Raw genomic sequence first — 14,637 nt, forward strand, 5'->3', positions numbered from 1 at the left:
TACACTGTGTGTGTGTACAATGTGTGTGTGTACAATGTGTGTGTGTGTGTACACTGTGGTGTGTGTTGTACACTGTGTGTGTGTTCAGCACGCCCGGCGGACCCGTTATTCGATCCCGACTCCTGCCGGGGGAGGCGCTCGGGCGCGGCGGGTCCGCTAGGAAAACTCGGGATGGCCCGAGGCCGACTAGCCGCAGTCTTCCCTCCCCTCTGTTCTAGATGGTGACGGTGTGCTGATGTTGTTGTTGATTGGCTGATGATGTTGTTGATGTTGATGTTGTGATGATGTGTTTGTTGATGTTGTTGATGTTGTTGTTGATGTTGCTGTTGTTGTTGTGCTGATGTTGTTGTTGATGCTGATGTTGTTGTTGATGCTGATGATGAGTTGATGCTGATGTTGTTGTTGATGCTGCTGATGATGTTGTTGATGCTGATTGCTGATTATGTTGTTGTTGATGATAATGTTGTTGATGCTGATGATGTTGTTGATGCTGCTTCTGATGATGTTGATGATATTGCTGCTGATGCTAGGGTGGTGATGATGTTGCTGATGATGGTGTAGATGATGTTATTAATGATGTTGCTGATGCTGATGATGTTGTTGATGCTGCTTCTGATGATGTTGATGATATTGCTGCTGATGCTAGGGGTGGTGATGATGTTGCTGATGATGGTGTAGATGATGTTATTAATGATGTTGCTGATGCTGATGATGTTGTTGATGCTGATGATGTTGTTGTATATGATGGTGTAAATGATGTTTATTGATAAGGTTGATGATCGCAAACATCAACATAATTTATTAATTTATTCAGTTAGGGTAGCCTCTCATTGTGGGAGGGGAGGGTCCTTGTACCCCAGAAAGCGACGTCATGTCATCTGCTGCCGCGTGACGTCATGTCATCTGCTGCCGCGTGACGTCACGTCATCTGCAGCCGCGTGACGTCATCTGCTGCCGCGTGACGTCACGAGCTAACAGGAAGCTGGAGGTCCGCGCGTGAACTGCAATCCGAGGTGAGAAATTCTCATCGTCGTGGTGGTTGTGGTTGTGGTGGTTGTTGTTGTGGTTGTTGTGGTTGTTGTTGTTTACCAAGCTAGAGCCTCGCTCTCTCTCTCGTAGGGATGTCACTAGAGCAGCAGCAGCTTGTGAATCGATGTCCAAGTTGGAACTTTACAACGCGGGGCCTAGACACGCGGGGCCTTGCCTCCTGCCCTCGCCTGGTCGCGTTTGCTTTAATTCCCTCTCTTAAGTTTAATTTGTCTTCACGCGGCTCGCTACTTTGTCACTTTGGTTTATTGTAGATATTAACGCAGTTTTTTTTTTTCGTTTTTTTACCAGCCCAAGCCCGCTTGAGCTGCTGTACCGCTCTTGTTTACAGAAGCTACCTGCCCACGACACAAGGTGGGTTTTGTCAACGCGTGTCTCGGTGTTTTGACTTAAAACTTTAGTAAGTGCAGCAATTCATATTCTTGGTTCTTTCGGTAAAGTCACGGAGATTAAAAAGAATAACAGATAATAATGTTAAATAAAATAAAAAAAATTGCAAATAAAGAATAAACCCACCACGTTTCGATCGCAACACAAGTGGTCTTTTTTTAATTTAATTTCATGATCTGTTATTTTTATTTCCTATCTACGTGACTTTACCGAAAGAACCAAGACTACGTGTGTCAATGTCTGTCTGTCAAAGACGCTGATGTTGAATGTGGAGGGGAAAACCGGGGCGGGGTGTCTGGTGTAAACTCCACACCACCACCGGTTTACCATGGCACTGTGTGTGACAGTGTCAAGTTTGTGTTTGCAGTAAAGTCTATCAACTCTGTGTGACAGTGTTGAGTTTGTGTTTGCAGTGAAGTCTATCAACTCTGTGACAGTATCAAGTTTGTGTTTGCAGTAAAGTCTATCAGTGTGTGACAGTGTAAAGATGGTGTGTGACAATGTAAAGTATATTAACTCTGATGAACACGGAGGTGATATCAAAACAATAGTTTATTTTAGTTTTCCTCTGGAACTCTTTATAAGAGTGGAAACAGGAAGTTAGCACAGCACACACACGTGCAGCAGCTGACGTCAGATCTGTTCATCCCATCATTCAAGGACATCTGAGCCTGGCTTCATACCGCTAAGTTGCCACTGAACAACATTCCTGCTGCGGAGGGAGCTGCTAGGAACGTCGGGTTGCTCGCTCAATGGCCTGCAGGGTCAACGGCGGCGTGGTGTATTCCGCAAATATGCCCGACTGTGAGGGCGGGCACAAGCCGGCGTGAGTAGGTTAAACGTTGAGTTTTATAAGGGCACCACGGGGTGACCAGCCCCTCCCCACCCAGTCCCACCCCTCCCACCCACCACCCAGCCCCACCCAGCCCCTCTCCACCCTCCCCACCCAGCCCCTCCCTTCACGACGGACACAATAATCCCCTGTGGGCTGGTGTAACCAGGAGGTTCCTACCAGTATTAATTTACGCATTTCTGCATAACACAAATAGGATTGTTTTCAACACCCTTTGCTATGTCAGCTGAATTTAGTTCTTATACATTTTTATTTTGTAGCCAGACAGCCGAAATTGTGTGCTCGGAGTTTTGGGTTCACATTCATTTTGAAGATACGAGGGCTTCCAGGCATATTTATGACCATTCACCCTCTCATTGTGTGCAATAACAGCCTGTGTGATGAATTTGGGAAACTGTTTCACTACATCATGAATATATGAATAAGTATAGACGTGTAAGTCACGTGTGACTGTGTATATATGCATTCCGCTGTGTCTCGATACTGACGTGTAGATGGTGTGGATATTCTTTTTCTGTCTGCAGCTGTCGCTTCCTCTGCAGAATTGGTCTGATGGAGCAAAGGCACTCGGCGCAGCTCGGTGCGACAAGGCATCAATGCGACCGGTGTGCATACAGCACGGATCGTCCTGCAAATTTGACACGGCACCAGAGAACTCACACAGGAGAGAAACCCTTCAAGTGCAGTGTGTGTGGGAAGGCGTTTGCACAGTCATCTACTCTTGTAACACACCAGAGAACACACACGGGAAAGAAACCCTTCAAGTGCAGTGTGTGTGGGAAGACGTTTGCAAAGTCATCTACTCTTGTAACACACCAGAGAACACACACGGGAGAGAAACCCTTCAAGTGCAGTGTGTGTGGGAAGGCGTTTGCACAGTCATCTACTCTTGTAGCACACCAGAGAACACACACGGGAAAGAAACCCTTCAAGTGCAGTGTGTGTGGGAAGACGTTTGCAAAGTCATCTACTCTTGTAGCACACCAGAGAACACACACGGGAGAGAAATCCTTCAAGTGCAGTGTGTGTGGGAAGGCGTTTTCACTTTCATCTACTCTTGTAAAACACCAGAGAACACACACGGGAGAGAAACCCTTCAAGTGCAGTGTGTGTGGGAAGGCGTTTACACTTTCATCTACTCTTGTAGCACACCAGAGAACACACACGGGAAAGAAACCCTTCAAGTGCAGTGTGTGTGGGAAGACGTTTGCAAAGTCATCTACTCTTGTAGCACACCAGAGAACACACACGGGAGAGAAACCCTACAAGTGCAGTGTGTGTGGGAAGGCGTTTGCACTTTCATCTACTCTTGTAAAACACCAGAGAACACACACGGGAGAGAAACCCTTCAAGTGCAGTGTGTGTGGGAAGACGTTTGCAAAGTCATCTACTCTTGTAACACACCAGAGAACACACACGGGAGAGAAACCCTTCAAGTGCAGTGTGTGTGGGAAGGCGTTTTCAGATTCATCTACTCTTGTAAAACACAAGAGAACACACACGGGAGAGAAACCCTTCAAGTGCAGTGTGTGTGGGAAGGCGTTTTCAAATTCATCTACTCTTGTAAAACACAAGAGAACTCACACGGGAGTGAACCCCGTCAAGTGCAGTGTGTGTGGGAAGGCGTTTGCACAGTCATCTGCTCTTGTAGAACGCCAGAGAACACACACGGGAGAGAAACCCTTCAAGTGCAGTGTGTGTGGGATAGCGTTTGCACAGTCAGCACATCTTCATGTACACCAGAGAACACACAAGCATCAGAAGATCCACCAGGAGTGGAGTCTGAAATCAGCTTGTGAAAGTCAAAGTTCTGCAATGAGCCCATCCCTCATCAAACAAGAACCGGACGACAATCCCAGCTTGGACACTTTGAAAGGTATCGAGGTGAAATGTGAAGAGGTGAAGGTGAAATGTGAAGAAGTGATGGTGAAGAGCAAAGAAGTGAAGGTAAAATGTGAAGATGAAGATTCAACTCCAAAATGTGACCTTCACATCGATGGAGGCAACGTGAAGCAGGAGGAGAATTCTGACTGTGAGGCAGAGCGAGGCAACTCCCAGCAGTTTGTGGAAGTGGAGGTGTGGGTGGCCTCCGAGACAATACAAAGTCAAATGGAGACCCGGTAGATGTGTAAGCCAGAGACGATGTCGCTCCAATAGATGCACCTTTGTCACAGGCCTTTAATGACAAGAATGTGAAGTTGAACACTCAGTTCCTAGGTTCAACCTGCAGGGTAAGGGTGGCCAGTCTTTGTGGACCTGTGTGTTGGGTTGATCTCTGACCAGCAGAGAGCCAATAAGCTCCCAAGCATTCACGATGTTATAATTGCTTTTACATGGTGCTTAATCCGCTCAGCAACTCTGAGTTTTGTATCGTACCTCGTCTCAAACATTCTAAGAGCACCCCAAGTGGCAGCTGCCCCTGTGTGGCACACGGTGGTGGCCCTGCACCGGCCTGCGTGTGGACAAGAGCCTGTCAGTAGGGGGCGATGGTTGATGTGTAATCTCAGTTGTGGAGTTTGTCGGTAATGTTTAGAATTTGCTACATTTTTGACCCAGTCGCCAACTTGCAAAGGCCTACTCGTTTTGAATTGTACAATTGTGTGTTTCACATCCACTGTTCAGTAGAGGGTGCATTCTTTAAATAGCTCCTTGTTAATAAGATGTTATCTAAACTAAATTATTCAATTTTGGAAGAACGTAATCAACCAGGTAGGGTGTTGACTTGTGTTGGCTGACTCTTGTGTTGTGTTGCATTATATTTCTAAGTTCACTGTTTGTTTTCTAATTCACTTGTTGTACCTGACGATGGTTGCTTGTGTTCCAATCGAAACGTCGTATTCTATAAAATTTCGTTCTACGAGACTTTACTGAAAGAACCAGAGAATAAGATGTTATCTGATGCAGTATATTTCACTGCAGTTATTCAATTTTGTGCATATGCCTGTCAATAATTTAGAATGAATACTTGTCTGATTGTGTGCGTACATGTAACACACTGTATGTACACAATGCACACACAGTGTACACACACAGTGTACACACACTGTACACACAGTGTACACACACACAGTGTACACACACACACAGTGTACACACACAGTGTACACACACGCACAGTGCACACACAGTGTACACACACGCACAGTGTACACACACGCAGTGTACACACACCCACAGTGTACACACACACACTGTGTACACACACAGTATACACACACACACAGTGTACACACACACACAGTGTACACACACAGTCTACACACACAGTGTACACACACACACAGTGTACACACACACACACACACAGTGTACACACACCCAAGGGGTCTCGATTCAAGAGATGGAGCAATGGAAAATGGATCTAAATCAACTTAAACTCCAACCCCGCTCTGTGACGTCACCACTCAGCATTACGTCATCCGCGTGAAACGCCAGGGGAGGTGTACCTCGCTAGTGACGTCATGTCACCAAGGATGTCACCCCCCTCCCCCCCGTCCACCGCGCTCTTGAACGTGACGTCACCTCCGCCTCGGTCACTGCAGATGTCGTTCCAATTGCCAATCCTTATTTGGGCAAAGCCACGCCCAGTGACTGGCGGCTCATTAACATAAAGAGTTCGTTAAAGCCGTCACGAGGTTATTGCAACGGTGTCATTAACATAATTTATTCATATTTAGTTACAGAGCCGCTCGTTGTGGGAGGGGCGTGTCTCGTGCCCAGGAAGTGACGTCATGTCACCTACTACCGCGTGACGTCACGAGGTAACAGGAAGCTGTCGCCCCGCGCGTGCAGTGAAATCCGAGGTGAGAAATTCTCATCGTCGTGGTGGTTGTTGTTGTGGTTGTTGTTGTGGTTGTTGTTGTTTACCAAGGTAGAGCCTCGCTCTCTCTCTCTCGTAGGGATGTCAATAGAGCAGCAGCAGCTTGTGAATCGATGTCCAAGTTGGAACTTTACAACGCGGGGCCTAGACACGCGGGGCCTTGCCTCCTGCCCTCGCCTGGTCGCGTTTGCTTTAATTCCCTCCCTTAAGTTTAATTTGTCTTCACGCGGCTCGCTACTTTGTCACTTTGGTTTACTGTAGATATTAACGCGGTTTTTTTTTTCGTTTTTTTACCAGCCCAAGCCCGCCTGAGCTGCTATAACGCTCTTGTTTACAGAAGCCACCTGCCCACGACACAAGGTGGGTTGGGGTTTTGACTTAAAACTTTAGTAACTGCAGCAATTCATATTCTTGGTTCTTTCGGTGAAGTCACGGAGATTAAAAAAATAACAGATAATAATGTTAAATAAAATTAAAAAATTGCAAATAAAGAATAAACCCACGACGTTTCGATCGCAACACAAGTGGTCTTTATTTAATTATTTCATGATCTGTTATTTTTATTTGCTATCTACGTGACTTTACCGAACGAACCAAGACTACGTGTGTCAATGTCTGTCTGTCAAAGACGCTGAATGTGGAGGGGAAAACCGGGCAGTGTGTGACAGTGTAAAGTATATTAACTCTGATGAACACGGAGGTTGTATCAAAACAATAGTTTATTTTAGTTTTCCTCTGGAACTCTTTATAAGAGTGGAAACAGGAAGTTAGCAGCACACACACGTGCAGCAGCTGACGTCAGATCTGTTCATCCCATCATTCAAGGACATCTGAGCCTGGATTCATACCTCTAAGTTGCGATTAAACAACATTCCTGCTGCTGCGGAGGGAGCTGCTAGGAACACGTCGGGTTGCTCGCTCAATGGCCTGCAGGGTCAACGGCGGCGTGGTGTATTCCGCAAATATGCCCGACTGTGAGGGCGGGCACAAGCCGGCGTGAGTAGGTGAAACGTTGAGTTTTATAAGGGCACCACGGGGTGACCAGCCCCTCCCCACCCAGCCCCACCCTCCCCACCCACCACCCAGCCCCACCCAGCCCCTCCCCACCCTCTCCACCCTCTCCACCCAGCCCCTCCCTTCACGACGGACACAATAATCCCCTGTGGGCTGGTGTAATCAGGAGGTTCCTACCAGTATTAATTTACGCATTTCTGCATAACACAAATAGGATTGGTTTCAACACCCTTTGCTATGTCAGCCGAATTTAGCTCTTATAATTATTTATTTTGTAGCCAGACAGCCGAAATTGTGTGCTCGGAGTTTTGGGTTCCCATTCATTTTGAAGATACGAGGGCTTCCAGGCATATTTATGACCATTCACCCTCTCATTGTGTGCCATAACAGCCCGTGTGATGAATTTGGGGAAACTTTTTCACTGCATCATGAATATCTATGAATAAGTATAGACGTGTAAGTCACGTGTCACTGTGTATATGCATTCCGCTGTGCCTCAATACTGACGTGTAGATGGTGTCGCTTCCTCTGCAGAATTGGTCTGATGGAGCAAAGGCACTCGGCGCGGCTCGGTGCGACAAGGCAACAATGCGACCGGTGTGCATACAGCACGGATCATACTGCAAATTTGACACGGCACCAGAGAACTCACACGGGAGAGAAACCCTTCAAGTGCAGTGTGTGTGGGAAGGCGTTTGCACAGTCATCAAATCTTGTAGAACACCAGAGAACACACACGGGAGAGAAACCCTTCAAGTGCAGTGTGTGTGGGAAGGCGTTTGCACAGTCATCTACTCTTGTAAAACACCAGAGAACACACACGGGAGAGAAACCCTTCAAGTGCAGTGTGTGTGGGAAGACGTTTGCAGAGTCATCTTCTCTTGTAAAACACCAGAGAACACACACGGGAGAGAAACCCTTCAAGTGCAGTGTGTGTGGGAAGGCGTTTGCAGAGTCATCTTCTCTTGTAAAACACCAGAGAACACACACGCGAGAGAAACCCTTCAAGTGCAGTGTGTGTGGGAAGGCGTTTGCAAAGTCATCTACTCTTGTAATACACCAGAGAACTCACACGGGAGAGAAACCCTTCAAGTGCACTCCGTGCGGGAAGGCGTTTGCACAGTCATCAAATCTTCATGTACACCAGAGAACACACAAGCATCACAAGATCCACCAGGAGTGGAGTCTGAAATCAGCTTGTGAAAGTGAAAGTGTCGCAATGAGCCCATCCCTCGTGAAACAAGAACCAGAAGAAAATCCCAGCTTGGACAATTTTAAAGCTATCGAGGTGAAATATGAAGAGGTGAAGGTGGAATATGAAGAGGTGATGGTGAAGAGTGAAGAAGTGAAGGTAAAATGTGAAGATGATTAAAGTCCAGAATGTGACCTTCACATCGATGGAGGCAACGTGAAGCAGGAGGAGAATTCTGACTGAGGCAGAGCGAGGCAACTCCCAGCAGTTTGTGGAGGTGGAGGTGTGGGTGGACTTCCTAGACAATACAAAGTCAAATGGAGACCCGGTAGATGTGTAAGCCTGAGACGATGTCGCTCCAATAGATGCACCCTTGTCACAGGCCTTTAATGACAAGAATGTGAAGTTGAACACTCAATTCCTAGGTTCAACCTGCAGGGTAAGAGCGGCCAGTCTTTGTGGACCTGTGTGTTGGTAGATCTCTAACCAGGAGCGAGAGCCAATAAGCTCCCAAGCATGCACTATGTTATAATAATTGCTTTTACATAGTGCTAACTTAATCCGCTCAGCAATACGGAGTTTTGTGTCGTATCTCGTCTCAAACAAGAGCACCCCAAGTAGCAGCTGCCCCTGTGTGGCACAAGGTGGAGGCCCTGCACCGGCCTGAATATTGTCAAGAGCCTGTCGGTAGGGGGCGATGATTGATCTGTCATCTCAGCTGTGTCGTTTGTAGGTAATGTTTAGAATTTGCTAAATTTTTGACCCAGACGCCAACATGCAAAGGCCTACTCGTTTTGAATTGCACAATTGTGTGTTTCACATCCACTGTTCAGTAGAGGGTGCATTCTTGAAATAGCTCCTTGTTAATAAGATGTTATCTAAACTAAATTGTTCAATTTTGGAAGAACGTAATCAACCAGGTAGGGTGTTGACTGTTGTGTTGGCTGACTTGTGTTGTGTTGCATTATATTTCTAAGTTCACTATGTTTGTGTTTTCATTCACGTGTTGTACCTGATGATGGTTGCTTGTGTTCCAATCGAAACGTCGTATTCTATAAAATTTCGTTCTACGAGACTTTACTGAAAGAACCAGAGAATAAGATGTTATCTGATGCAGTATATTTCACTGCAGTAATTCAATTTTGTGCATATGCCTGTCAATAATTTAGAATGAATACTTGTCTGATTGTGTGCATACATGTAACACACACTGTACGTACACAATGCACACACACCGTGTACACACAGTGTGTGTACACTGTGCATTGTGTACACACACAGTGTGTACACTGTGCATTGTGTACACACAGTGCACACACACAGTGTACACACACACACAGTGTACACACACAGTGTACACACACAGTGTACACACACACAGTGTACACACACAGTCTACACACACAGTGTACACACACACAGTGTACACACACACAGTGTACACACACAGTGTACACACACACAGTGTACACACAGTACACACACACAGTGTACACACACACACACAGTGTACACACAAACACACTGTACACACACACAGTGTACACACACACAGTGTACACACACACTGTGTACACACACACAATGTTCACACAATGTACACACACACAGTGTACACACACACAGTGTACACACACATACACACACAGTGTACACACACAGTGTACACACACACAGTGTACACACACACACAGTGTACACACACACACACAGTGTACACACACCCAAGGGGTCTCTGTTCAAGAGATGGAGCAATGAAAATGGATCTAAATCAACTTAAACTCAACCCCGCTCGGTGACGTCACCACTCAGCATTACGTCATCCGCGTGAAACGCCAGGGAGGTGTACCTCGCTAGTGACGTCATGTCGCCAAGGATGTCACTCCCGTCCCCCGCGCTCTTGAACGTGACGTCACCTCCGCCTCGGTCACTGCAGACGTCGCTCCAGTTGCCAATCCTTATTTGGGCAAAGCCACGCCCAGGGACGGGCGGCTCATTAACAGAAAGAGTTCGTTAAAGACGTCACGAGGTTATTGCGACGGTCTCATTAACATAATTTATTCATATTTAGTTACAGAGCCGCTCGTTGTGGGAGGGGCGTGTCTTGTGCCCAGGAAGTGACGTCATGTCACCTACTACCGCGTGACGTCACGAGGTGACAGGAAGCTGTCGCCTCGCGCGTGCAGTGAGGTGAGAAATTCTCATCGTTGTTGTTGTGGTTGTTGTGGTTGTTGTTGTGGTTGTTGTTGTTTACCCAGCTAGAGCCTCGCGCTCTCTCTCGTAGGGACGTCAATAGAGCAGCAGCAGCTTGTGAATCGATGTCCAAGTTGGAACTTTACAACGCGGGGCCTAGACACGCGGGGCCTTGCCTCCTGCCCTCGCCTGGTTGCGTTTGCTTTAATTCTCTCGCTTATGTTTAATTTGTCTTCACTACTTTGTAACTTTGGTTTATTGTAAATATTAACGCAGTTTTTTTTCTTTTTTTTACCAGGCCAAGCCCGCTTGAGCTGCGATACACCTTGTGTTGTGGGCGACATGCCCACAACACAAGGTGGGTTTTGTCAACGCGTGTGTCAGTGTTTTGACTTAAAACTTTCGTAACTGCAGCAATTAATATTCTTGGTTCTTTCGGCAAAGTCACGTGGATAGAAAATTAAATAAAAATAACGGTTAATAAAATTAATCAAAATAAACAAAATTGTAAATATATAAAAACCACGACGTTTCGATCGCAACACAAGCGGTCTTTATTAATTTAATTCTATTATCTATTACTGTTATTTCCTATCTACGCAACTTTACCGAAAGAACCAAGACTACGTGTGGAAATGTGTATCGGTCAAAGACGCTGCACGCGTGCTGATGTTGACTCTAAATGTGGAGGGGAAACCCGGGAGATTCGGAGGAAAATCCACGCGACCACGGAGAGAGAGACACGCAAACTCCAAATATACAGCAGCAGCAGCAGCAGGCGTCAGGGTCGGGATCGAACCCACGACTTCCTGTATACCAGGCGAGGTAGTTAACATCTCACCATGGAGAGAGAGAGAGAGACACGCAAACTCCAAATATACAGCAGCAGCAGGCGTCAGGGTCGGGATCGAACCCACGACTTCCTGTACACCAGGTGAGGTAGTCAACATCTCACCACGGAGAGAGAGAGAGAGACACGCAAACTCCAAATATACAGCAGCAGCAGCAGGGCCGGGATCGAACCCACGACTTCCTGTACACCAGGTGAGGTAGTTAACATCTCACCACGGAGATACGAGGGCTTCCAGGCACATTTATGACCATTTGCCCTCTCGTCGTGTGCAATAACAGCCCGTGTGATAAACTTGGGAAACGTTTTCACTGCATCATGAATATGTGAATGAGTCTAGATGTGTAAGTCACGTGTGACTGTGTTTTTGCATTCCTCTGTGTCTCGATACTGGGAGTGGATATTCTTTTCTGTCTGCAGCTGTCGCTTGGTCTGATGGAGCAAAGACGCTCAGCGCAGGTCGATACGACAAGTCAACAATGCGACCAGCGTGGATACAGCACAGATCAGACTGTAAATTTGACACAGCACCAGAGAACACAAACAGGAGAGAAACCATTAAAGTGCACTGTGTGTGGGATGGCGTTTGCATGGCCATCAGTCCTTACAAGACACCAGAGAACACACACGGGAGAGAAACCCTTCAAGTGCACTGTGTGTGACGAGGCATTTGCATGGCGATCTTCTCTTAAAAGACACCAGAGAACACATACAGGAGAGAAACCCTTCAAGTGTACTCTGTGCGGGAAGGCGTTTTCTGTTTTCCATCTTCTCGTAATACACCAGAGAACACACACGGGAGAGAAACCCTTCGAGTGCAGTGTATGTGGGAAGGCATTTTCACAGTCATCTGTTCTTAAAAGACACCAGAGAACTCACACAGGAGAGAAACCCTTCAAGTGCAGTGTGTGTGGGAAGGCATTTTCACAGTCATCTGTTCTTAAAAGACACCAGAGAATACACACAGGAGAGAAACCCTTCAAGTGCAGTGTGTGTGGGAAGGCATTTACACAGTCAACTGCTCTTGTAACACACCAGAGAACACACACAGGAGAGAAACCCTACAAGTGCATTCTGTGCGGGAAGACGTTTTCAGATTCTTCCAATCTTAAAGTCCACCAGAGAACACACAAGCATCAGAATATCCACCAGGAGTGGAGTCTGAAATCAGCTTGTGAAAGTCAAAGTGCTGCAATGAGCCCATCCCTCGAGAAACAAGAACTGGAAGAAAATCCCAGCTTGGACACTTTTAAAGGTATCGAGGTGAAATATGAAGAGGTGAAGGTGGAATGTCAAGAAGTGGAAGTAATATTTGAAGACGAAGATTCAAGTGCAGAATCGGACCTTCACATTGACGAGGGCAACGTGAAGCAGGAGGAGAATTCTTACTGTGAGGCGTGGGTGGACTTCCTAGTAGGCCTCGGCAAGTTCAGGTAATTTACCCTTTTTACCAGGTCAAAGGGTAAAGTGTAGGGTAAAGGTAGCTCGGAAGAGTTACCCGGTAGGGTAAAGGTAGCATGAAGTATTACCCGGTAAATACGGTACCTAAAAGCTCCGTGGCGCAGTCTGTGGCCTCCATTTAATAAGTAATATTTTTTTAAACTTTTTTAAAACACGCTTTAATGAAATGTACAGTACTAGTAATGGCAGAACTCCAGGAAGTGGCCCCGAAGCTTGCCATAACGTAAGGGACCGTGGCCAATTACAGCCAACGTCAGTTGATTGTGAATAAATTAGACACAAGCCGAAACATAACAAAAAGAATGTTTAAAAATGTGTTTTAAAATTTGTTATGATTGAATATAGTATTGTCATCAGTATGACATAAGTATACCAAGTTTGCAGTCGATACCACATTGGGAAGTGGGTTATAATTGAGTTACAAGATTTGAGGACATAACAACGATAACAACAGAGTGAGTTGGAATAATTGAGAGTTTTCTATATGAATAAAGTGCTCTACCTTATAGCATTTACCGTTATAAACCGTTTTCATGTGTAGTAGTACCCCAGTAATCACCCTTTAATTGGGTAATTTGTATGTGGTAAAAGGCTCGTTGCTTTTTAACTTTTACCTTACCTTGCCGAAGCCTACTTCCTAGACAATACAAAGTCAAAAGGAGACCGGTAGATGTGTAAGCTTGAGACGATGTCGCTCTAAGCTATGCACCTTTGTCACAGGCCTTGAATGACAAGAATGTGAAGTTGAACACTCGGTTCCTAAGTTCAACCTGCAGAGTAAGGGCGAGTGGCCAGTCTTTGTGGACCTGTGTGTTGGGTAGATCTCTGACCAGGCGCGAGAGCCAACAAGCCCCCAAGCATTCACGATGTTCTCATCATAATTGCATTTATATGGTGCTTGCTTAATCGCCTCGGCAACTCGGAGTTTTGTATCGTATCTCGTCTCAAACACTCGAAGAGCATCCCAAGTGGCAGCTGCCCCTGTGTGGCACAAGGTGGTGGCCCTGCACCGGCCTGCGTGTTGTCAAGAGCCTGTCGGTGGGGGGCGATGGTTGATGTGGCATCTGAGTTGTGTAATTTGTCGGTGATGTTTAGAATTTGCTAGTTTGACTCGGACGCCAACATGCAATGGCCTACTCGTTTTGAACGACACACTCGTGTGTTATACATCCACTGTGGAGTGGACGGTGCATATTGTTTAAAATAGCTTCTTAATGAGATGTTATCTGATGCAGTATATTTCACTGCAGTAACTACATTTTGTTAAAATGCCTGTCAATAATTTAGAATGAACACTTTTCTGATGTGTGTACATGCAACATTTGATCTATAAGGGTCAAACATCGAATAAGTGATGTTAGGACAAAGTGTGTGTTTTTGTAAGTAACCTGGACAGATCACTCGGGTGAGACCCGTTGATTTGTGGTACAGGTCAAAGGGTATTTTTGTGTTTCGGGAAGTATCTGTCTCTGGAGCAACTCATTGTCTTTGAAATAGGGAGCACACTCGAATCATCCGTCAGTTACAAGGCGTACCGCTTAAAAGTTACACGTAGAGGAGATACATTCTCTACAACACGAATTATAATTTTGTATTACGTGTTGACAGATTTTGTCAAACTAGGGCGAGAAATAGTCCTTGCTGATTCACGTCTGGAGGTTAGTAGCTATCAGTTGAAGCAAGTCCAGCTGCTGTTGAGACGCTGCGCACCAGTAAGGGTCACCAGGTGGCTTGCACTGAATCAGTGATGCGCTCCCAGAAGGCCGTGATGATTACAGTTTAAATAATTCCTTTGTTTCGTGGAGAGAACGATAAAT

The 14,637-nt window shown here is 46.1% G+C and overlaps 2 protein-coding genes across 2 annotated transcripts; both read left to right on the plus strand.

Annotated features, from left to right (window-relative positions):
• Window positions 1-996: 996 nt before the first annotated feature.
• Window positions 997-5,134, plus strand: LOC133362494 (zinc finger protein OZF-like). The gene is made up of 3 exons (XM_061581446.1): window positions 997-1,013; window positions 1,339-1,401; window positions 2,815-5,134. Exon 3 carries the CDS (start codon window positions 2,843-2,845, stop codon window positions 4,412-4,414), a length of 1,572 nt encoding a protein of 523 aa, XP_061437430.1. The 5' UTR covers window positions 997-1,013; window positions 1,339-1,401; window positions 2,815-2,842; the 3' UTR covers window positions 4,415-5,134.
• An 845-nt stretch (window positions 5,135-5,979) lies between these two features.
• LOC133362495 (zinc finger protein ZFP2-like) lies at window positions 5,980-12,502 on the plus strand (the record flags this gene model as incomplete). Its single annotated transcript, XM_061581447.1, has 4 exons — window positions 5,980-6,093; window positions 6,408-6,470; window positions 7,659-8,262; window positions 11,888-12,502. Coding segments are annotated over exons 3-4 (1,209 nt in total), but the record flags the coding sequence as incomplete, so codon positions are not given.
• Between the last annotated feature and the right edge of the window lie 2,135 nt (window positions 12,503-14,637).

The sequence above is a fragment of the Lethenteron reissneri genome, unplaced genomic scaffold, assembly GCF_015708825.2.
Source record: "Lethenteron reissneri isolate LAM-NWPU_2019-01 unplaced genomic scaffold, ASM1570882v1 scaffold_1498, whole genome shotgun sequence".
Classification (NCBI taxonomy): Eukaryota; Metazoa; Chordata; class Hyperoartia; order Petromyzontiformes; family Petromyzontidae; genus Lethenteron; species Lethenteron reissneri.